Source organism: Colossoma macropomum, unplaced genomic scaffold (assembly GCF_904425465.1).
Source record: "Colossoma macropomum unplaced genomic scaffold, Colossoma_macropomum, whole genome shotgun sequence".
In the NCBI taxonomy this organism is placed as follows: Eukaryota; Metazoa; Chordata; class Actinopteri; order Characiformes; family Serrasalmidae; genus Colossoma; species Colossoma macropomum.
In genome coordinates this window covers 3082619-3108126 of record NW_023494800.1, presented here as the reverse complement: position 1 = coordinate 3108126, position 25508 = coordinate 3082619, and the positions used below count along the sequence as shown (strand labels likewise).

The window sequence follows — 25508 nt, the reverse complement described above, 5'->3', positions numbered from 1 at the left end:
CCACACGGAAGGTGTTTGTTCTATGCTCTGCTGACAGCAGCACTGTTAGGACTTTCTAAGGGTTTTGCAGGAGAATGAAAGAAAAACACACATATATTACTGAGTTATGAATACAGTCCAGTGAAGTGTTCCCTCTTTACGGAATAACTGAGCAGACAAGCTGCTGCGGGCCAGGTTAGCGTACAGCTGCAGTCCAGAGTTTGGACCCACCTGACTTACTGAATAAAGACATTTTAAAGGTTTATGTTCAAAGGATTACAATTTGTTTTTACACCAAATATAAACAGTGAAAAAAGGCAATCTATGACCTTATTTTTGAAATATTATGAGATAGTTTGATTGGTCTCTGTATAACTTTGTATAATAATGTATAATTACTTCATGCTTTTTGTCTTCATTATTCTAAAATACAGAACATGGTAGAAATAAATAATAATAATAATCCTTCTCTGAGTAGGAGCATCCAAACCTTTAACTGTAATTAGTCCCAAGTAGCATAAATACATAGTGTTTAATGATATTTTAGTATTAATTAAATCAAGTAAACTTACATTCAACAGTACAATTACAAGGGACTCTTATTTTGAAAGCCTTGGCGTTTCTACAGAACATGAGTGAAGTTATAATAATCCTTCTCTGAGCCGGAGTGTCCAAACTTTTAACTGCTGCTATAAGCTTTGTCCTGAACCTGAGAGTGGAATACAGGAACACAGAGTAACTCTGAGGCTCATGAGTAGATTAACATTGTATTCAGTGACAAAGCTGAGCTATATCTGAGATATATGAGAGAGATGGGCTCTAAACTAATCACTCTGATACGGACAGTTGACTTTGGGACTAATAGGAAAGAAAACAGTTGGACTGTGGGACTCTGCAGCCTCTGCAGTTTAGAAACGCTCAAATCTCATATCTCAAACTCAAATTACAGGCACACTAGCTGGGTGGTCTTCTCCAGGGTGGGGGTAGGGTGCGGGAGCAGTTGAAGAAATACGGGGGGAAAAAGTGTCCTAAGTTTTACCTACATAACCTGTACACTCATTTAAGAGCATCCCAGGCCCAGTCCCATTCCTTATTTTCACCCCTACCTCTTGTTTTCAAGTGTCACCTTTCCCCTTTGAACTGAGTTACAGGGTAGTGGTTGAAATCTCCCCTCTGAAATGGGACCCTCAAATAAAAAGAGCATTACTTCATTAACAGCTACCAGCGCTGCTCTGTAGGCGACCCTGCCAGTCTGCAGTGACAGCAGAGGAGGGTAAAGTTCAGCTCCTCACTGCTGGGCTTTAGTTACATTTAGGGCATCATATGATCTTCAAAGAGGGGGGCAATTATTTATTATCGCCCACCACTAATTCTTCAGTGATATGAAGCTGAAGTCAGATATTCTCCAGCTTCTTGTTTGAATTTTACCGTTCCACCTTAAATGGTGCAGCAGTTACATTCTGGCACTTCAGGCGTCAGAACTGCTACACCATTTAAGGTGGAACGGGGTAAATTAGCTAGCTAGCCGACCAAGACTAACTACTAGAAATCTTTTATGCTTGTTCTAAAGAAAAGGACCATAATGCATTGAAACGACATTAAACTGAGACAATACAGTGGATATTGTCATTTTTAACATAGAAAATTCTCACATTTTTGGGTTGCTTTGGTCGCTTGCGCAGCCAACTTGCTGGTTTTTCTTTTTTTCCTCAACATTCTGAGTGTGCTTCAAAAAACCTCAGTTTGGAGGGCTGCGTAGCCCTAACACTTCGCTCTACCCCTCTATTGCAACATAAATCGGGACACCCTACCCCTAGACCTGAATGTGCAAAATGGAGGGGTAGGGCTAAGAGGTAGGGGTGAGGGGTGAAATGGGATTGGACCTTAGTCAGTGTTTATTATCAATTCTTCTTCTGCAACAAATCACAACTACCACTAATGGTAGTAATAATAATATTATCAATACCAGTAGCATAAATACATAGTGTTTAATAATATTTTAGTGTTCAATTAAATCAAGTAAACTTACATTCGACAGAAGGATTATAAGGGACTCTTATTTTGAAAGCACTGGTGTTCAGACCATGCCTTCAACATGGTGGTGGTGGTATGAGGGAAGGCTAATTGAGGGAGGGGGAGAATTCTGAGCACTTGGGCTGGAGTTCTATGCAGCTTCTGCCTGTAGCTAGAAGGCCAGACCCCCCATAGCTGTAGTAGGACTGATGTAGGACTGAGGAACAGGGAGGAGATGGGGTGGCAGTGGGGCTTGTGAACCTTTCGGAGCGGAAGGTGATGATGTGTATTTTTAGGGCGTTAGATTGGAAGAAGGAAGGGTTTCAGGCATGTTTTGCCCCTAAACTTCAGTTATAACATGACATTTAATGAACTTTTCAGCAGTTTTTGGTCCTCATGGTCACTGGCATGGTTGAAGCAGGTTACTGAGCTGCTCTACTGTATAAGTGTTGGTCTGTAGAGAGAGTTCACTTTTTTACAGTTGGCTCCATCCACTATGATTAATGCTGAACACTTCAGCGATCAGAGCTTCAACATAACAAGCAATAAACTTGAAATATGACTTGTCAAATCTGACTGGCCAGACACTTCAGTCCTCACTTACTGCCCTACAGAGTTACTCTGCATTCTGTAATATCCATTACTGACCACTGCAGAGCACTGAAACAGTGCCTTGAATTTACTTCACTGAAATGTGTCAGTTGATTTAACATTTTATTAACGTTAAAATCGATTGGCGCATTTGAATTATGCAAATTCAAAGCTGGTTCAGAGTAAATTTAGTGTAATCTGACAAGTTACGGCTTTTTCTGGGGGTTTTCTCGGGGTGATGATCTGGAAATCTGCACAGAACTGGCACTCAAAAGCATCAACACTGCAAGTCAAAGCACATGTGACCACACAATAATAATTATAATACAAAATAATGAAAATAATGAAACACTGTGATATTAAAATGATTAAAATGAAAGTTCTTCTCTAATCGAAATGATTGTGGACCTTCACTGTAGCCCTTAAAGACGCCGCTGTTGTCTGTGATCTACTGTAAACATTAGCTAGCTCACTTGACCCTGTTAAAGCAGCATCAGCTTCGACTGTGATACGTTCAGGAAGTTATTTATTAATTTTGTAACTTTGGTTTGTCCTTGTGTTCTAAGTTATTATTATTTCATATTGTTTCATAATCGTGTTTTGCTTAAAACGACCTGGAGTTTAAACTTCGGCAGAACTAAGCAGTGGCGTTTCTCTATAAATCCAAACAGACAAACTTATACTTTTAAGGAGTTTAAAGTTTAAATATAATATGAAGAGTATTTATAAGTCAAACAGGAAGTATATTATTACTGTACAGTTAAATAATAGTGTTAGAAAACGTACACCGTTACTGTTCCCCTGTAGTTCTAGGCTAAATAAACAGGTAAGCGTTAATCATGCACCTCCAAACGTTACTCTCTATTATTTTACAACATGGGCTCAAAAACAACACACCGTCAACCAGAACTACAACGTCGAGCTCGTTTTGTAGGACATATTTCTCTTTATGGTTCCCATCACGAGTCAAACATAATCAGTCCCGTCACAATCAAAAACTACGTTCTGTTAATAACTCTCACTCTTTACCAGTTTTCCTTGGAAAAATGCTGCATTCCAAGTAAAACAGCGGAAGAGAAAAGCGGTGGGGGAGTGGTGGAGGAGTGGCGGAGAGGAGTGGTGGAGATGTTCCTCAGCAAGGCGTATCGACACACACGCTGGAGGAGTGAGCGATGAAGGTGGAGAAACACAAGCCTGGATGGAGTTCATGTGAATGTGAAGCAGGGGCTCGTGGGTCCTCAGACAGGTGGGCAGGTGGGCAGTAAAACCACAGAGCAGCGTGGACCACCAGGATTACTCTCACTGCAAACCCCACCTACACTACAGCTCAACTGGGAGAGAGAGAGAGAGAGAGAGAGAGAGAGAGAGAGAGAGAGAGAGAGAGAGAAAGGAGAAAAACGAGAGAGAGAGAGAGAGAAAGAGAGAGAGAGAGAGAGAGAGAGAGCGAGAAAGAGAAAAAGAGAGAGAGAGACATACAAAATGAGAGAAACAGAGAGAGAGAGAAAGAGAGTGAGAGAGAAGGAGAGAGAAGAAGGGGCCAGATAGTGAGACAGAAAGTAAGCAAGATAGGAAAAAAGAAGGATGAAGGGAGATAGAAAGAGAAAGAGGTAAAATAGAAGTAGGAAGAAAGAGAGAGAAAGAGAAAGATATGGAAAAACAGCAGAGAGTGAGAACAACAGAGACAGTGACACAAAGAGAAAGACAGAGAGACAGGGTACAAAAAGAAAGATAGAGAAAAGGAGAACAGAGAGAAAGAGAAAGAGAAAGATACAGAGAGATAGAGCAGGGACAGAGCGAGATAAAGAGAAAGAGGGAGATACAGAATCAGACAAATAGAGAGAGAGAAGAATGAGTGTGAGAGAGAAGAATGAGAAAGAGACCGAAAAATGGGGGAGAGAGATACAGAGGGAAAGATAGAGAGAAAAAATGAGAGAGATACAGAGAGAGAGAAAGAAAGAAAGAAAGAGAGGGAAAGGAAGAGAGAAGAAAGGGCCAGATAGAGAGACAGAAAGAGAGGGAAAAGACAAGGAGATAGAAAGGGAGCAAGAGAGAAAAAAAAGAGTGAAGGAGGCAGAGATAGAAAGAGAAAGAGGAAAAAGACAGAGGGAGGGAGAACGAGACAAAGAGAGAGAAAGAAAAAAAGAGTGAGTGAACAAGCGAGAAAGGGGAAAGAGAGAGAGAGTGTATAAATCTCTGATCTTACAATGATTCAATTCAATTATGACTATTTCGGAAATGATTCAGTGCATCATGGAATCTCATATTTCGCCCCTACAGATCATTTTGTTATCAGTGAGAGCTTCAGATTGAGCTCAGGGTCACAAAGGTCAGGTATCATTCCATTCCGGTCACCTTCCTCTCCACACCTGAGCTGCTCCACAGCAGATTAAAGGAGATTCAATGAAGAATCAAATTTACACAATTTTTCAGCCAAGTCTGTTCAGGTGGCGGCTATTTATACAGATTCACCAGGACAGATCTGACCTTTCCATTTTTAATAGCTCTTTATAGGCTATTAACTCTGCCCAGAATGTGACCAGTGAGTCTTGGTCCTGGGCCAGGTTTGGCTCTTAAAGTGATAGTAAGTAATTGGAGCATAGCATCAACATAATTTTAGCACATGGTGACATACGGTTGGACAAAACTCAAACTGCTGCTGTTTTTATCTATGCTAATGTACTTTAGTCTATGTTTATAGATAACAGTGAGTCATACAGTGTCAGAATCAAGTTTATTATGGATTATTACTGAACACCTCCACATAGCTTTCATATTCAGCAGCTTCTGATGAACTTTCCATTCCACCTTAAATAGCGCAGCAGTTACATTGGCAGCCTTAGGCCCAATTCACACTTACTACTGCGGAAAGTCATGGTTTTCATTTTGGCACCCACATTAACCGGTCAGCGGTTTCACACAGGCTGTGCGTGCGAAGCGGCTGAGCATCCCAGACGCCGCACTGAGGCAGCGTGGTACTTAGACACGTCACACAGCAAAATACATCAAAACAAGCCATGAAAATTAAATACAAAACCGTATCACAATTGTCGGAAGAAAACCTCGTATCTCCAAAATATTAACTTTACAGGAGAAGGAAAAAAACCTGCTTCACTTTTAATGTAAGTCAATGGAACCAGACTTTTTTCCAAGTCATTTTGGGACATTTCTTTTGGTCCATTCTTCATGAAATGTACACACAATGTTAAACTCACATAAATGGAGATTACGAGGTTTTCTTCCGACAACAGCAATATACAAACTTTAATTCATGATGAAATACTAGTTAAACATTCCACAGACCAAACAGATTTCCTGGTTGGTCTACCACGCTTGAAACTTTCACCTAATCACAAGTTAGAATGCTGTTGAGGATAAACAAACATACCGCGCACTTTCATAAATACTATTTTTGCTGAGCAGAGTGAGTGATGTGACCATATATCTGTCTGGAAATAACCTTCTCACTGCTCAGCACAAACACTGTATGTATGAAAGTCCAGCACGTTCACACTTCCGCCATGCAGAAGCAGTATGTGTGATTATGGCCCTAGATGCCAGAATGTAACTGTTGTGCTCTTTAAGGTGGAACAGACCATTTAAATAAGAATCTGCAGAACAGGATGTCAACTTCACTCACACGTTTAGGGCAAGTATGTGAAGATTTCGGGTAAAAGCTTCTATTGCCTGTTAGCTACATTAGCTCACAGCAAGGGGAGATAAATAACTCGTGTAAAAATGATCTTTGGCTGAGCTGCTCCTTTAAGCTGTGTTCTCTCAGATCTGTCTCAGGCCTCTTTACCTGATGGTCTTACTTGGTAATTGTGGATGGAGCTCCGGAGCGGTGGAAATGGACGATCTGCCACTTCCCGTCGCGGCGGTGCCAGATGCGGGACTCCTCGGACTGCGCGGTGCGCGGCATGCCATTGTTGTCGATGTACTGCGTGATGCGGATGTAGGCGATGCAGGCGGCCTCCTCCCCAATCAGGTGGATGTGCGGGTTCAGGATGGTGGTGTGGACCGGCTTACTGTTCTTAGACCACACTGCAGCAGACAAACACATTTACACAGATATATTACTCTGTTATACAGGAGATTATACAGTGGCACAAAAACATACATAAGAAATGAAGTATAAACCAAGGCCCAGTCCCATTTCTTAGTTTTACTCCTGCCCCTTGTTTTTAAGTGTCACTTTGCCCCTGGAACTGAATTACAAGGGGTAGTGGTTGGAATCTGCCCTCTGAAATGGGACCCTCAAATAAAAAGAGCATTACTTCATTAACAGCTACTAGCACTGCTCTGTAGGCGACCCTGCCGGTCTGCAGTGACAGCAGAGGAGGGTAAAGTTCAGCTCCTCACTGCTGGGCTTTAGTTACATTTAGGGCATCATATGATCTTCAAAGGGGGGCAATTATTTAATATCGCCCACCACTAATTCTTCAGTGATATGCAGTCAGCTATTCACCAGCTTCTTGTTCAAATTTTCCTGCTCCACCTTAAATGTGATGAAATTTAGTCAGTAAGCTACCGAGAGATCAGCACTACTAGCGTTTTTTTATGCTTGTTATGAACAAAGGAACATAATACATTGAAACGACATTAAACTAAGATAATACAGTGGTTATCGTAACTTTTAATGGGGAAAATTCTCACATTTGTGGGTTTCTTTGGTCTCTTGTTCTCCATCTTGCCGGCTTTTCTTTTTTTCTCATAACTCTCTGTTTGGAGTCTCTGAAAAACCTCCATTTGGAGGGTCATGTAGCCCCAACACTTCACCCTGCCCCTCTATCTAAACAAAAATCGGGACACCCTACCCCTAGACATGAACACGCAAAACAGAGGGGTAGAGCTAAGTGGTAGGAGCGAGGGGGTGAAATGGGATTGGGCCTAAGCATCAGTGTGTTTTTAATTCATTAAACTATATTGTAGTGTCCCGCTACTGGCAGTGCAGGAGGCGTGGCCAAGCACAGCGGTCACACGCACAGCCTCTCGGGAGGTGCCGCGCTTGTGGCCAGAGAGCCATTTATTGTAAATAAGTTGTTGTTGTTAGTCTAATGATGTGCACAAGTGTTACTTGTGCCATTCTGAGCTGGGCTGTGGGGCAGTTGGTGCAGTGTTATTGCCTACCGTCAGGTGAAAGTGTATGGCTAGAAGTGACCTGCCTGCTATCTCGGCTGTGTCAGCAGTGCTGAGCGGCGGTTCTCCCTTGCTGCCTGTTCAATAAAAGAGCATTCGCCTTTAAAGCATTTCCTGCGCCTTCTTTTTAGCAGATGCCACAATATGTTCTAAATGACTTGACAATTCTTGTTTCTAAATGACTGCATGTAATTATAATGCTGTCTTTCTGCACTGTTCATCATTATGAACATTGAACTGCACATGAACATTTACTGCACACATCGTTACAGTGAAGCGTTCCCATTTTCTTTAAGCTCTGCATTTTTATATTCAGCGTGTTTGCCACCTTGGCACACGTTTGCTTGGACTGCATCAGTGACGATAGAGCTCCGACTGGTCAGCCTGATTTCAATGAAACTGTACGGGCAAGACAATTAGACGAAACCTGAGGGGTGCTGAAATTTAAGCTGCATATATGCTACGTGATCGATGACATGATGCACAAATGATTTGCCTTTATTTGTTTATTTATTTGTTCATTCATTTTGCTAGTTTTCATCAAACAGAACATGTCATATGATGCTACAATGAGGCCAGAGATAACAATATATAAAAATAGTCTAACTAACACCTCAAAGTGCTGATGCACATCATCTCTCCGCTCTGTCGTTCTAGATGAGCTTTATGCAAATGAACTGAGTGGGGACCAATCAAACTTGTATGTAGAGCGGTAACACTGCGGATTTAACACTGAAACGCATGCAGAGAGGGAGATATAACAGTTGATAAAAGGTTATTACAACAATAATAATAATAACCTTGCATATTACCCAGCATTCTTTACCAGAAGTTAGTTCTGGCCACGCAAGCTGATTGGTTGAGATACGTTCTAAGCTGTTATTTCACCATAACAGCACGTTTCACTCTGCTGAGACACTGAACACTGTATCACTCTGCTGAGATGCTGTTGCTAAGCAACGACTTTGACAGCTGTAGGAGACGCTCAAGCCATTTGAACATTTTACTTCTTACTTTGCCACAAACAGAAAATGGACACTTTTAAGATCACATTTGACCGACAGCCGATTTGGTCAGACTCTGAAGATGAGACGACACTAAATTCCCAAACTGTCATCACCACTGAGCAGCTTTTCAGTCGGCAGCTGAGACAGAAGAACAGCTAAACAACCTGGAATCAGCCAGAAATGAACCCAACACCATTCGCCAAACTAAACGGGCTGTAAGATGCTTTACAGACTGGCTGGAACAAAACAACATTAATACTGATCTGGCAAAAACTGACAAAACTGAGCTGAACTTGATATTGCAGCAGTTTTATGGCTCAGTCCGTACTTCAAAAGGCGAGGCTTACAGCAGACTGAGCAGCGAATGAGCAGAGTTCATTACTCTGACGTAGCAACAAGCTGCTTGTTAAGGAACTATAATTTGGTGAAGGAACTGCGAACATTAAAACATATTAAACGCCGCGTTCACGGCCCAGTTTATTAATTTATTACTTTATTTATTTAACTGTTGTATAAAAGCAATAGAACACTCGAGGAGTGTGTTATCGTGAATAACATCCTGGCTGTGACGATCTACGGCGACCAAACCACAGCTGTGATCTTATTTCGCGATAACACACTTACTTACTTACTTTTGTACCACAAGTTTAAGCTGATGCCAGTAATTCCATTCCAATTATTAGGTGAAGACTCTAAATATATAAATTAGTCATTCAGAAATGCACAGTTTGTCACAGTGAGTAATTAAAGCTGAGAGCTCTGCCCACTCACAGGTCCTCACGCCTCTGATTCAGGCCTTATGAAAGGGGTCAGTTACACACGACAAGAGATATGAAACCACAGCATGAAACCACTGTGCGCCATTTGCAAACAAATGTTTGCTATTTGTAAACAGCAGCCCAGTCTATAATCAGTACACACCGAGAGCGAGGCTGACCACTGTCTCCGCAATGGCTGCTTACCAGTAAGCCTCTGTGCTTGAGAAACAGCCATAGTTTAATGACCAGAAAAGAACATTCCAGAGCAGAACGTCACTGACCAACAACAACAGCATTAGAACTTTTACTGAACTATTCAGTATCTACTACGAATTATTTAGTATCCACTATTAATTATTTAGTATCTGCTATAAATTATTCAGTATCTATTATGAATTATTTAGTGCCACTATAAATTATTCAGTATCTATCTACTATTAATTATTTAGTAGCCACTATTAATTATTCAGCATCTGCTATAAATTGTTCAGTATCTATTATGAATTATTTAGTGCCACTATAAATTATTCGGTATCTATCTACTATTAATTATTTAGTACCCACAATTAATTATTCAGTATCTGCTATAAATTATTCAGTTCCCATGAAGTAGTCAGTAAATGCAACGAACTATTTAACGCCCGCTATGAATTATTCAGTATCTATTGTGAATTATTTAGTACCCAGTATGAATTATTCAGTACCTAATTCGTATGATTCAGCTTAAACTATGAATTATTCAGTATCTATCTACTGTTGATTATTTAGTACCCACTATGAAATATTCAGCATCTACTAGGAATTGTTCATTGGCTGCTCTTAATTTTCCAGTAACTACTGAACTACAGTAGGTACTAAAGGCATAAAATACAGCTTTTCTCTGTTATTTTTATTTCTTAAACATTCTCAGGAGTCTTAGGGGTCAAAGGTATTTCCGCTGTTCCTGATCCAGTCTAGACTGGATACTGAAAGGTTTGAACAGGTTAGAATAACACACAAGGACTTACAGTTCTCAAAGTAGAAGCGATGAAAGTCCAGCCCCTCCACCAGATTGCCCAAAGCTTCAGGCTCGAAGGCCGTTACACTCGGATCACACATTTTCCTACACACACACAGAGAGAGAGAGAGTGAGAGAGCCAGGGTGAGTTAATGTTTGAGACAGGAACCCTTTGAACCATTCTGAAAACTTTCAAGGGCATTATTGTGTGACAGAGAGAACACTCAGCCACTTCAGCTAGAAACTGAGTCAGCTCAGAAGCCCCAACAGACAGGACCTACCACTCTCATCTCCTTCTAACAAATCTAAAGTAATAACTCAATGAAAAATCCTCTTATATGGATTTCACACTGCAGCTTTGAGGCTGATGTAGTTAACAAGTAATGGAAGCTTATATCCCACTATATAGCACTGTGCTAACTGCATACCTAAATCACCACATAATCACCTCATACCATGAGTAGTTGTTCAGTGATGTCTTATAGATGTGATTGTGGTTTCTGACTCTGTATGACTCACTGTTATCTATAAACATGGACTAAAGGACATTAACACACACCTAAAAAAGGATATGATAAATAACACACTTTTTTGTGTTATGTTTAAACTATATCTTGGGTCTATTTAAAGCCCTACAGAACCTAAATCTGTGTTTTCTTAATCTTGCTCTTGTAAGAACAAAATATACATGTTCAAAGTACATTGAGTGACAGAAATTTCTGCATGGCTAAGTTAATCGTTCTATGCTACACAGGCATTTTCCAGCAGGTATATACAGGGTTAAAATGATTGGCCAATCACAACAGTAAAATGAACATGATCGATGAGGATTTCCAGTGTAGGTCTGCTGTGCTGTTTTACAGTGTAAATGCTGTACTGTTCCACTGTACTGTTCTGCAGTGTGTACGCTGTGCTGCTCCAGTGTACTGTTCTGCTGTACTGTTCCACTGTGCTGTTCTGCCATGTAAGCACTGTACTGTTCTGCAGTGTAAACACTGTACTGCTCTGCAGTGTAAATGCTGTATGGTTCTGCAGTGTAAATGATGTACTGTTCTGCAGTGTAAATGCTGTACTGTTCTGCTGTATTGTTTGGCAGGATAAATGCTGCACTGTTCCTCAGTGTAAATGCTGTACTGTTCTGCAGTGTAAATACTGTACCGTTCTGCAATGTAAATGCTGTAGTGTTCCACTGTACTGTTCTGCAGTGTAAATGCTGTACTGTTCTGCTGTGCTCTCTGGCAGTGTAAATGCTGTACTGTTCTGCTGTGCTCTCTGGCAGTGTAAATGCTGTACTGTTCTGCTGTGCTCTCTGGCAGTGTAAATGCTGTACTGTTCTGCTGTACTCTCCAGCAGTGTAAATGCTGTACTGTTCTGCTGTGCTCTCTGGCAGTGTAAATGCTGTACTGTTCTGCTGTGCTCTCTGGCAGTGTAAATGCTGTACTGTTCTGCTGTGCTCTCTGGCAGTGTAAATGCTGTACTGTTCTGCTGTGCTCTCCAGCAGTGTAAATGCTGTACTGTTCTGCTGTGCTCTCTGGCAGTGTAAATGCTGTACTGTTCTGCTGTACTCTCCGGCAGTGTAAATGCTGTACTGTTCTGCTGTACTCTCCAGCAGTGTAAATGCTGTACTGTTCTGCTGTGCTCTCTGGCAGTGTAAATGCTGTACTGTTCTGCTGTGCTCTCTGGCAATGTAAATGCTGTACTGTTCTGCTGTGCTCTCTGGCAATGTAAATGCTGTACTGTTCTGCTGTACTCTCCAGCAGTGTAAATGCTGTACTGTTCTGCTGTGCTCTCTGGCAATGTAAATGCTGTACTGTTCTGCTGTGCTCTCCAGCAGTGTAAATGCTGTACTGTTCTGCTGTACTCTCCAGCAGTGTAAATGCTGTACTGTTCTGCTGTACTCTCCAGCAGTGTAAATGCTGTACTGTTCTGCTGTACTCTCCAGCAGTGTAAATGCTGTACTGTTCTGCTGTGCTCTCTGGCAATGTAAATGCTGTACTGTTCTGCTGTACTCTCCAGCAGTGTAAATGCTGTACTGTTCTGCTGTGCTCTCTGGCAATGTAAATGCTGTACTGTTCTGCTGTGCTCTCTGGCAGTGTAAATGCTGTACTGTTCTGCTGTGCTCTCTGGCAATGTAAATGCTGTACTGTTCTGCTGTGCTCTCTGGCAATGTAAATGCTGTACTGTTCTGCTGTACTCTCCAGCAGTGTAAATGCTGTACTGTTCTGCTGTGCTCTCTGGCAATGTAAATGCTGTACTGTTCTGCTGTACTCTCCAGCAGTGTAAATGCTGTACTGTTCTGCTGTACTCTCCAGCAGTGTAAATGCTGTACTGTTCTGCTGTGCTCTCTGGCAGTGTAAATGCTGTACTGTTCTGCTGTGCTCTCTGGCAATGTAAATGCTGTACTGTTCTGCTGTGCTCTCTGGCAATGTAAATGCTGTACTGTTCTGCTGTGCTCTCTGGCAATGTAAATGCTGTACTGTTCTGCTGTGCTCTCTGGCAATGTAAATGCTGTACTGTTCTGCTGTGCTCTCTGGCAATGTAAATGCTGTACTGTTCTGCTGTACTCTCCAGCAGTGTAAATGCTGTACTGTTCTGCTGTGCTCTCTGGCAGTGTAAATGCTGTACTGTTCTGCTGTACTCTCCAGCAGTGTAAATGCTGTACTGTTCTGCTGTACTCTCTGGCAGTGTAAATGCTGTACTGTTCCATAGTGTAAATGCTGTTCACTGTAGCCCCACTGTTGTAGTCCTTCTGTGCTGTTGTGCTGTACTGTTTTACAGTGTAAATGCTGTACTGTTCCACTGTACTGCAGTGTGAACGCTGTGCAGCTCCAGTGCACTGTTCTGCTGTACTGTTCCACTGTGCTGTTCTGCCATGTAAGCACTGTACTGTTCTGCAGTCTAAACACTGTACTGTACTGTTCTGCAGTGTAAATGCTGTATGGTTCTGCAGTGTAAATACTGTACTGTTCTGCAGTATAAATCTGTACTGTTCTGCAGGACTGTTCTGCAGTGTAAACGCTGTGCTGTTCTGCAGTGTAAATGTTGTACTGTTCCACTCTACTGTTCGGCAGTGTAAAAGCTGTACTGTACTGCTGTACTGTTCTGCAGTGTAAACGCTGTGCTGTTCTGCAGTGTAAACGCTGTGCTGTTCCACTGTACTGTTCTGCTGTACTGTTCCACTGTGCTGTTTCAATAAATTTTTTCAAGTTGTGTTTTATTACATTCACTTCTTGTTTAACATTTGCAGGATATTTGATATATGACTCAATTTCAGTGTCGTATAAATATTTTCATATCATAAACTTGTAACCTCGGACTTTAAGGATTGAATGTTTATTTTTACCGTGAACATTTTGAGTATGCAGCTTTGCAGCTATAAACAGTAGTAGCAGCCATCTTCCATTCCATTACTCGTTAGCTATATTAGCCCCACAGCTCCAGTGCTAAAAATAAAGAAGCATGTCTTACTTACATTTGAGTTTTTTTGGGGTGGGGGGTAATTAGAATTTTCACTGAGCCATTCTTTTAAGCTCTGCTGATCAGTAGGTACTGCTGCATCTTCTGAGCTGAGATCCTGAACAGATCCTGCTCCATAAAGCCTTTGAGTTTCTGCTGCTGCAGAAACACTAACATCAACTTTCATTCTTACAGTCTTCTTCTGTGATCCAAATAAACTTACTGGTCATTTTATTAGAAACACCTGCCATACCTAAACTTACTGGCCATTTTATCAGAAACACCTGCCATACCTAAACTCCCTGGCCATTTTATTACAAACACTTACCATACATACACTCACTGGCCACTTTAACAGAAATGACTATCATACCTACACTCACTGGTCACTTTACCTGAAACACTTACTATACCTACACTCACTGGCCATTACCATACCTGCACTCACTGGTCACTTTATCTGAAACACTTACCATACCTACACTCACTGGGCATTACCATATCTGCACTTACTGGTCATTTTATCAGAAACACCTGCCATACCTAAACTTACTGGTCATTTTATCAGAAACACCATCCATACCTAAACTTACTGGCCACTTTATCACAAACACTTATCATACATACACTCACTGGCCACTTTATCAGAAATGCCTATCATGCCTACACACACTGGTCACTTTATCAGAAACACCAACCATACCTACTCACACTGGCCATATTATTGGAAACACACTACCATATCTACACTCACTGGCCATTTAACTACTTAAATTAATCATTTATCATTACATTCAGTCTTTTGGTCACATGAACTACTACTTTTTAACAAAACAATAGAAACATTTTATGAGTAAAAGTATAAAATTTACACACAATCAAAAAAGTGAATTTGTGAATACACATTTGAATCAAGTAAATTCAGGATATTTTTTTTCAATGCAGGGCAGGAAAGAGTAAAAGAGAAGGGGCGGGGGGGTTGAAACTCACGTGTAACTCTCAAAGTCTCCGTTGCTGATGGCTTCGATCAACTGTTCAGTCACCTTAATGATCTCCTGCTTCCTCACTGACAAACACACAGCAACACTTTCACATACAGACACAACCACAGCAAACCAGCTTCACAGCCACACAGCGCTCTCTACTTCACTTCAGACGTTACTACTAATCAATCAGTTAATAAACTAGTACCTTTACTGTAACTGTAAAGTACAACCAAATCTGGTTTGCATCTGTCTGAGACGTCCTGAGTACAAGAATACTTAAATGAAGAAATACAATCTAATTAAAAGTTTTATATGCTACAATTTTATAGGTCTCAAGTAATTTAAATGAAGTTGTAAACAATCAATAGGGTAACAGATCAGCACACCCTCTTTAACTGTAGATGATACATGCAATATTACTGAATTTTCACATACAAACATCCAGAGGAATATTTCACATGCACTTATTATACACAAACAAAACTAAATGTCCTTCTCTATTAGTAAAATAAAATATGATATTGAAAAACACTGCGATGGATACAACAACCAATACAGTTTGTCCTACATTGATTTTTCCACTGAATGTTTCAGGATCCTCTGAAATATAAGCTGAAATATGAACATTGCTACATTTAATCTAACACTGCTGCGCACTGAACTGACATCGTTAGACTGACCTCAAAATAGCCCACACAAACCAGCGAGCCCTGTCCAGTGCGGTAGTTCAGACACTTTGGCAGGTTTAGGCTCTGGTTTGAGTAGCTGGTGTTGTGTAATATCAGTGAGTGATGTGAAGGGATCCAAGCGGGGGATATTTGGGTGATCGATAAGGGACCAATATGGGAGATATGTAGAGTACACTCCTGGGTAAAACAATGTGCCAAGCCCAAAATATAATGGCTTTTACTGATGGTTCTGGCTGGTCAGAGTCCAGATTTAAACTCTACAGAGAATATTTGGTCTCACATTAAACAGAAACTAGCTCAGCAATGTTTTCCAGCTGTTTAAAGCTGAAAAATACTGACTCGTCTTTCTGTGAAAGGTTGTCTGCAGATTTATACACAAAACTTCAACAAGTAAAGAAACTAAAGGGAGAAGCTCTCCCACATTAAATTACTTCATCTGTTAGTTTAAAGATTTCTTGTTAAGACCGTTAAAAGTTTAACATTGGCCCATTTTTTTGCCAAGGAGTGTATATGTGGGTGATCTTTGTAAGGATCTATATGGGTCATATATGGGTGATGCACTGGGGAACTATGTGGGAGATACATTTGTGATCTATAAGGGATCTATATGGGGGATATGTGGTGGCTTTATGCAGGATCTATGTGTGGCATATGGGTGATCTATGAGAGATCTTTATGGGGATCTATGTATGGGATACTTTTGTGATCTACAAGGGATCTGTGTTGAGATATATGGTGTGTCTATAAGGGAACTATGTGGGGGATATATGGCTGATCTATGTAATGTATATATGGGTGATCTATGTAATGGATATATGGGTGATCTATTGGGGTGTCTATGGGGAATATGTGGGTGATCTATGAGGGATCTGTTTGGGGGATCTGAGCAATTTAGGGGATCTATGAAGGATCAATGAGCGATCTATGTGGGATATCGATTTAAGGAACGTAATGGGGACATATGGATGACCAGCGGGGCTCTATGAGGGGGCTATATGGGGAACATGGGGAATCTATAGGGGATATAAGGGAGATCTATGAGGGCTATATGTGTGTGATCTTTAAGGGAATGTATGTGGGGGATATATGGGTGATGTATAGAGAATTTATATCTGGGTGATATATTTGGGAGATATATAGGGGATCTATGTAAGGGATAAATGGGTGATCCTTTAGGGATTAATGTGAGGTATATGAGTGACCTTTTGGGATTTTATATGGGTGATATATGAGAAATTTTGAGGGGTCCGTGTGGGGTGGATATTGGTGATTTGTTTGTGATCACCTGCACCCTGAACAGTGATCTCCAACCTGATCTATGTTGTTGTAAATACCATGTGGATTCAATTTACATACTGGCGAAATATATGTTCCGTTCAATATTTGTATTTGTATGTATATTCTATATTTGTATTGTCTATGTTGGAGACAAATTTCACCAAAACAAATTCCAATTTCATTTTCAGTAATGAATATCAAAATAAAAGTGTGCTGAGCAGCACTTACCTCTGGTATCCTCATCTTCGATAGTTGTGTTTGTGCTCTCAGAGGACTCCTGTAAGTAACACACAAAGGCAGATTTAGGGTTCAACACTCAATTCTAGAACCTCAGCCTCGCCAGGAAGCAGCTGTGTGGAAAATCTGGATCTTCTCTCCTGCGCCTTCGAAAAAAGAATCGATTCCTTTGATTATTATTTAGCGTTAGTGGGCCTCAGGATGCTGGATTACGGAGACGCAGGGGAAAGAGGGAACAGCTACAGTACATCAGTGACCCCACACACATCAGAAACGCGAGGGGTTTGGGGTAACGTTAGACATGAGATGTTCACAGTCAAAAAAAACAAAAAAAGAAAGTCCAGCTCCATACAGAAGTACAGCAACGTTTTTTTTTGCTGAACGCGCTGGCTTGTTTTTCACAGCTAGGGGGCGTCTGTTCTGGAATAACTTTCCGTGTTTAAGGAAAGTCGTGGTCTGTGTGACCTCGAGAAGAGGGGTATACACACTCACCATCAGCTGGACGCTGGAACTGGACTTCCTTTTCTGGAAAAGAAACGAGAAAAGGTTAGACAGGAGAACACGGAATGGGATGGAGACGGAGGCCAGGGCACGACAGGGACAGACCACAGACATTTCAGAGCATGTGTGTGAGTGTTCTCCTGAAGCACTGGCTCACGGTTTGGTCAGTGACAGTGCCACTAATAAAGGTTCTGGACACTGTTCCGTTCTAGTAGCAATTCCAAACAAATGCCTACACTGTGAATCTGCATTTCCACCATGGTGCATTGGTCTTTGCCATCACCACTCTAATCTGCATTATTTACCCCAAAACACAGCTCGGCGTCAGTAATCTTAATAACTTTGTATATATTTTGTAAAGGTGTGAAATGTCATGTTCATTGTTATGTATTACAGTGGAAATGTTATGGAAGAGGAAGAAGAGACTCATTCCTCCATAGTAGTAGTGACAAATGTATCATTTTCACACTGGGTACACTTGGCTCTACAAAAATTGTTAGGTGACATGGGTGATCTATAAGTGATCTATTAGTGATCTACGGGGCATCAGTGGGTGATTAATGGGTTTCTATATAAGGAATATATGAATATTTATTTAGAGGATTTATTTGGGGATCAGTGGGTGATCTACAGGTATGTATGTGAGGAATATATAGGTACCTCTCTGGGGGATCTATGGGGATCAGTGGGTGATCTGTGGGTATCTATGTGAGGAATATATAGGTACCTACTTGGGGCATCTATGGGGATCAGAAGATGATCTATGGATATCTATGTGAGGGATATGTGGGAATCTACCTGGGGGATCTATGGGGATCAGTAGGTGATATGTGGGTATCTATGTCAGGGATATGTGGGAATCTACTCAGGGGATCTATGGGGATCAGGGGGTGATCTGTGGGTATCTATGTCAGGGATACACTGGAATGTACTTGGGGGATCGATGGGGATCAGTGTGTGATCTATGGGTATCTATGTGGGGGGATATCTACTTGGGTCATCTATAGGGATCAGTGGTTAATCTGTGGTGATCGCTGGCTGATCTATGGGTAACCAACATGGGGGATCAGTGTTTGATCTATGAGATATTTAACACAGTGGAAACTTCACATCTTCACAACATTACTTTTTTTGTAAATAATCTGAAAACATGAGTAGATTACAGAAAAGGGGAAATGGATTTCTTGAGTACCAGAATTGATCATTTTCCCTTTAAGCACTACAACTAAATGGCAAATGAACTGGGTCCACCCTGTTCTACAAAACATACAAAAGCATAGAGAGGTCAGTTGGCAGAAGGCGTACACTTGGTGACTTGTGCTGGCGTGGTGTGGGAATTGTGGTGTGGGTTTAGTTTGCTTTAGTGGTTGCTAGGATGAGGTAGACACAGCCAGACAGAAGCTTCTGGAAGAGTCATTTGTTAGGGAGACTGAATCACACTTCCTCAGGCTTAATAAGAGTTAATGAGGTTACAGTCAATCTCATGCTCATGTGTCTATGAATAGACTTCATTCAAATGTGCTTATCAGTTCCACACTAAAAATGTACTATAAATAAGTAACAAATAAATAATGGACTGTACTATATGACCACATTTACTATCTAGTGTAAGTAAACTGAAGGGCAAAAGCTACGCTGATGCAAAATTTTGATTGAACATTGATGTGCAACTGTGGTACCATTTGAATGAAGTTTATTCAAAGGTTTTTGATCTTTAATTGTACTTCTTTCTTTACATTTATCTTATCGTAGTTTCAGTTGACAATTGCATCTAGAGAAATTCCTGTTCATGAAAGTGTCTTAAGAAATTAAATCTTCTTAAATGCTTTTTCCCTCCAAACCTTAAAAACTCTTGTAAAAAAAAGGTTCTTAAATTTTTTCTGGTAACACTTTACTGTAGGGTACAGTTCATAAGGCTACATGACATCTACATAAGCTTGTCATGATGACTGACATAGACTTACATAAATGTTTATAAATGCCTATTCTAACAGACGTCATTTGCTATAAAGGTTGTATTTGCCAATTTTGATCAAAGTTAGCTAAAGTAGCCTTTATGACAGATGATGCCTATTGGAATAAGCATTTATAAACTTTTATGTAGTGCTATGTCAGTTGTCATGGCAAGCTTATGTGCATGTCATGTAGCCTTATGAATTGTGCCCTACAGTAAAGTGTTAGCATTGTTCTTAATCAATAACCTCACACTTGTCCTACCTCAAAACAGCCTCTGTAGTTGAAGGCTTACTACACACATTACTACTCACATTACTATAGCTATATCCAGCTTTTCCTCCATTCCTGTGTGTCTTCAGGCACTGAATGAATTAAACTGCAGTAGTATAACAGCTAAAGCCCTTCAATTACAGAATGTAATCATTAGGCCACAAGATAAATCATTTTGTATGACTTGTTTCGTTGATTGTTATTGCACTATTTTGTAATGTATAGTATGTCTACTGGACACCAGGAGGAATAGCGGCTATCGTGATAGCAGCTAATGGGGATCCTAAAAATAAAACAAAAATAAACAATGATAATCTAATAAGAAATTAAAGAAGATTTCCTGAAAAGAAAATTTGAAAACTTTTTTTATGTTGTTCACCATTATAAACTTTACAGTGTTCATCTTAAGATCCTATGTAAGTTTTTCTTTGGAAGGTTTTAGTGAACCGGCCATATCTGACCACACCATACAGTAATTTGGAAAAGTTTTATTGTACCTTAGACAATATGCCACATCTGTTTATCTGGGCAGTAAGCATTTATTTGTTAAAAAGAATAAATACAAACAAATAAACAATCCATTTGTGATATTATGTTAACATTGTTTGTTTAGCCATTTCCAAAGCTCTCCTCGAGAAAGTCAAGTGTTTACCGTTACCCCCCCAAAACCTGGTTAATCTAACCAATACTTCATTAAATTAAATTAAATCAGGAATTGCTGATGTAATTTAACATTTCCATGTGATGCTGGAAGAGTCCAGGAGAAATCTGGACCCAAACAAGCTCACTAGAGATCATCTACTTTTCTAAAAACATTTTTTTTAATGTATTGTTTGTTTAATGTTTATTTGCTTAGATGTTTTGAGCACAAAACACTTACTGCCCAGATAAATTTTGAATAAATTTTAAATAATGTGCTCAGGTGTCTAAAACATTTGCATATATAATAAACAAGGTGTTGGTATATCCTCGAGTTGATTGACCGACTGACCCCTGATTCAGTTGTACAGTGTGGTGAACACCCGTGTGCCCCTACCTTCACACCATCTGTCTTCTTGTTGGCGCCACTCTTTCCTCCTGAGCGAGAGACAAAGAAAAAGAGAGAGAGAGCGATCAGAAATGGCATAAATGCCCAGAAAAGGAGGGCAAAGGGCATGGTCCTGCTCCGTTCCCTCGGTCCAGTCTTTAACGAAGCAAATCCACCAGCTTCTCCTGCCGAGCGCTCAGAAGGCCTGCAGAGAAACCTCAACACGCAGGAGCTCTGCAGAAGGTCTCAGATGTCAATCTGTCAATCCACATATGCAAATTTCCATGCCCACCAGCAGAAGAGGCCCAGAGTGTCCAGTCCACCGAAAGGCAGCGAGGCTAGACAGTGAGGTTTCCCTGATATAGAAGCACTTGAGCCATCGGCACATTCCTTCCTGAGGGCTTCAGCGGCTGAAACGTTTTCATTAACACCACTTAACTGGCTGCCTTTCTCATTCAAACGTATCCTCTGGCTGAGAGAATCATCCTGTTATTTAATTCTTTCCCTGTAAGTCATATCAGGGTGTTTCCCTCGCTCATATATTCTTTTCAACACGTTCGCTAAATTTAGCCGGCTGAGTGTAGCTTGATCCCGGGGCCCTGGCCTTGTGACCGCTGGTGGCTGCATGTGTGGGGGTTTTCCCTTCCGCACTCCGGGGAGAAATTGTCCTTCACTTTATATTTAAAGCGACAGTTTGGCAAAAAATTTAATTAGCAAGGTTTTCCACACTCACACCAGACATGCTTGGCGTTTTTAGTGCTTCTTCAGGTTTAGCACTGGAGCTAAGAGGCTAATGTTGCTAAGAAGTAATGGAAACTTACCCCACCAATTAGCATGCTGGCCTAATTCTTTACATTCGACCTGTTAGGGAAGTTGGCATCCTATTCATCAGCTCCTTATTCAACCTTAAATAGTGCTGCAGTAACTAACCACTTAAGGTAGGACTGAAAATTTGAATACGAAGCTGCTGAACAGGAAGCCAACTTCAGCTTCATGTCTCAACGCTTGTTGAGTTGCTAAGTGGTTTATGATGCTGTATGACACACTTTTAGCTATAAAAAAGGATTAAAGTACATTAAAACAGTAACAACAACCTGAACCGTCTGTCACCATATGCTAGCAGTATGTTGATGTTACACTCCCAATACTAACTATCGCTTTAAGAGCCAAAACTCGGCCAAGGAGCAGGACTCAGTGGCCACATTCTGCCCCAGTATAATGGTCAGAGTTAATAGCCTAGGAAGGAGCTATTAACAACTGAAAGGGCAGAGCTATCCAAGGCCCGCACTGGTCAATCAGTATAAATAGCCCCCACATGTAAACGGACCATAAATCTGCTCTCTGTCCAACCGAGGGAGAAGCTAAACAGGCCAGGGGGAACAGAAGAACGGCTACACATGCTAGAGCTGGAGTTATTTGGCCTATGCAAGGGCTAAGAAAGGTCACAGCTGCTGAACATAACAGAATTCCCCAGTAACCAGCAGAGAAAAGCTCTCTACTAACTAGAACAGCAGTGTTGCGACAGTAGTATGTGAAAGTCTCCTCACCTCAAAACTGAGAAGACTTACTTTCACTCACACTCCTAGATTCATTTTCATTGTGGATGTTTTTGAAAAGGACAGCAAATATTACCTCAATTAACAAAACAGAACCACTTTTTGACAATATCATCAATTTCACGAGACTTCTGCTGGTCAGTCTTTCAGCATCTATGGGGAAAGTAGGGCATTTAGTTTATTTTGCTAAATATTTTAGAAAGTATTTGAGCAAGATTAAGACATTTTATACAAGCAGCCTGCACATATCTGCTACAAACAGATATCCTAAACTGTGTCTCCAGCTACTGTTTATGAACAATTCAGCTGAAAGCGATATGAGTCCAAATTTTACAACTTACCCCAAAGGTGAGATTAACTGTAACAGACTGAGGGGTGAGTTGTAGCACTAAAAGTCTGGTTAAATTATACACATACTGTTAATTCAATACAATTCTATGTTGTTTGAAGGAGAAAACTTTCCAATCTAAATACATGAAAATATACACCAATCAGGCATAACATTCTGACCACCTCCTTGTTTCTACGCTCATTGTCCATTTTATCAGCTCCACTTACTATATAGGTGCACTTTGTAGTTCTACAGTTACAGACTGTAGTCCATCTGTTTCTCTGATACTTTGTTAGCCCCCTTTTACCCTGTTCTTCAGTGGTCAGAGCAGGTGCTGTTTGGGTGGTGGATCATTCTCAGCACTGCAGTAACACTGATGTGGTGGTGATGTGTTAGTGTGTGTTGTGCTGGTCTGAGTGGATCAGACACAGCAGTGCTGCTGGAGTTTTTAAACACCTCAGTGTCACTGCTGGACTGAGAATAGTCCACCAACCAAAAATATCCAGCCAACAGCGTCCTGTGACCACTGATGAAGGACTAGAGGATGACCAACACAAACTGTGCAGCAGCAGATGAGCTATCATCTCTGCTTTACATCTACAAGGTGGACTGACAAGGTAGGAGTGTCTAATAGAGTGGACAGGGACCCAGTGTTTAAAAACTCCAGCAGCACTGCTGTGTCTGATCCACTCGTACCAGCACAACACACACTAACGCACCGCCACCACGTCAGAGTAACTGCAGTGCTGAGAATGATCCACCACCCAAATAGGACCTGCTCTGTGAGGGTCCATGGGGGTCCTGATCTTTGAAGAACAGGGTAAAAGGCTAACAAAGTATCAGAGAAACAGATGGACTACAGTCTGTAACTGTAGAACTACAAAGTGCTCCTATATAGTAAGTGGAGCTGATAAAATGGACAATGAGCGTAGAAACAAGGTGGTGGTCAGAATGTTATGCCTGATTGGTGTAAGGATCTAAACGAGAATACCTTACAAACATCTGCTAGTGCTTTTTATTTCCTGTTAATCCTGCTGTAGTTACTAGACTGAAATGTTGCTTCACAGCCCAAAGAAACACTCTGCTCAGCTTCAATTCAAACCTCTACGATATCACTAGAGTAGCTGAAGCCTGCGGAGGGTCTTCTGCTGCTGTGTGATGTCTGTCTGCTTTGGAAGCTGTTTGGACAAAGCGTTTTACCACCAACACAGACGATAACTGTAAATGAGACCACCAAAGGAGTCATGGGTCCAATCGTTGCTGTAAAAAATCAAATAAACATGATTTATACATACCTGAGAAGTTTCTGGTGGCGAGCATGGTGGTGAGAATGGCACCCTATAAAAATACAGGATACACGTCACACAGCAGAACTAACAGCTCCAAAAGTATCTGTACAATAACTTTCAGTTTTGGTTGAATACCGAGAAGAATCTTGGAATATGAGAATATTGAAAATCTTTTGATTAATCTTTTGAATGCCACTCCATTTTTGACTACAACAACATACCCGTAGTTAAAGTTGCACTGCTCACACATATTTTGGGCTACAGTCATGATCTTGGTCTCTTTTGAAAGGTAACACTCTCAAGTTTTTTCAGAATAATTGTATGAATTGCGGACAGAGAGCAACAGAGGCTGGAACAGAGGAGTTTATATATGAGTCTCTGATCTCTAAACTGATCTCTGAGTCTTGCCGTGTTATCAGACCACATGTTTTGTATTTTGATGCCTCTGTGGAGAGCGGCGAGACTTTGACGGTGAGGATACACAGATTTGCTGGCGTTTGCTTTTTCTGTGCTTATGTTGCAAATGAGACGATCGTAACTGCTGTGAATAACCAATCACAAAATGGTTTGAGGGAATCAAATCTTGAGATTTCAAGCTTTCTAATGATATATTACATCACTGTATTGCTGGACGATTTGATGCATAAAAAGATGTATAAAAAAGCAGAAGTGAATGTTTTGACGGAAGTGTGCCAGTACTGGTACACTGATCTAGAAAAGGTTAAATCCCATATTAAAAGTGTAAACATGTTTGCATCTGTAAAATGTAAACTGAGTGTTATATTAGACATGAATCAAAGTTTGAAACAAAAAAGGAATCTGATATAACAGCTTAAATACTGCTGATCAGACTTATCTGAGAACTGTCTGGGTGTGGCCTAATATTCTAATGAGTATGGTTGATTGACAGCCCTACACATCCAGTCTGCCACACCCTTAAAGCAGAACTAAACACATTGGCGGAGTAATAAAAGCGCAGTTACACTTGATAAGTTAGCTTTTGCTTGGTGGTTAGTCTTCTCTTCAAAAATCTCTCATTATTTTGAGTTATTCTTTGCTCTTTGTCTGTGGTTTGTGAAAGATTTCATCATTTTTTAAACTGTAAAAAGTGTACAGATGGTGTCAGCGTGCTCGCCGGGACTGTCATTTCTGCTTCAGTCATTTTGCTGAAGTCTGTGTATGAAGCGGGATGTTGTGTTTTCAGGTGTCATCATTTTACAGTGTCTGACAGACGGTTTTAGCCAGAGCAACATACAGTTTGATTTAATTAACATTAAAAACACAATAAAATGAAAAAAAAGTGTTATACTATATTTACTATAAAGTACTATACTATTCTAGTGATGTGTGCATGTGCAATAACGCCACTCGACTGTTAGGGGCAGTCATGGGCTGGAGGGGGGCAGTTGTGGTCTGGAGTTTAGATAAGCATCCTTGTGGCCGGAATGTCG

The 25508-nt window shown here is 40.8% G+C and overlaps 1 protein-coding gene across 1 annotated transcript in view; it reads right to left on the bottom strand.

Moving 5' to 3' along the window:
* Nucleotides 1-3249: 3249 nt before the first annotated feature.
* camk2a (calcium/calmodulin-dependent protein kinase II alpha) overlaps nucleotides 3250-25508 on the bottom strand; it is a 117780-nt gene continuing 95521 nt past the window's right edge. Inside the window, exons 12-19 of the mRNA XM_036588111.1 lie at nucleotides 24064-24106; nucleotides 20891-20931; nucleotides 17620-17652; nucleotides 17119-17167; nucleotides 14928-15003; nucleotides 10492-10586; nucleotides 6383-6624; nucleotides 3250-3914 (exon numbers count right to left, since the gene is read on the bottom strand). Of these exons, the coding sequence (XP_036444004.1) occupies nucleotides 6392-6624; nucleotides 10492-10586; nucleotides 14928-15003; nucleotides 17119-17167; nucleotides 17620-17652; nucleotides 20891-20931; nucleotides 24064-24106 (570 nt within the window). The 3' untranslated portion in view covers nucleotides 3250-3914; nucleotides 6383-6391. The remainder of the gene's footprint in view (nucleotides 3915-6382; nucleotides 6625-10491; nucleotides 10587-14927; nucleotides 15004-17118; nucleotides 17168-17619; nucleotides 17653-20890; nucleotides 20932-24063; nucleotides 24107-25508) is intronic.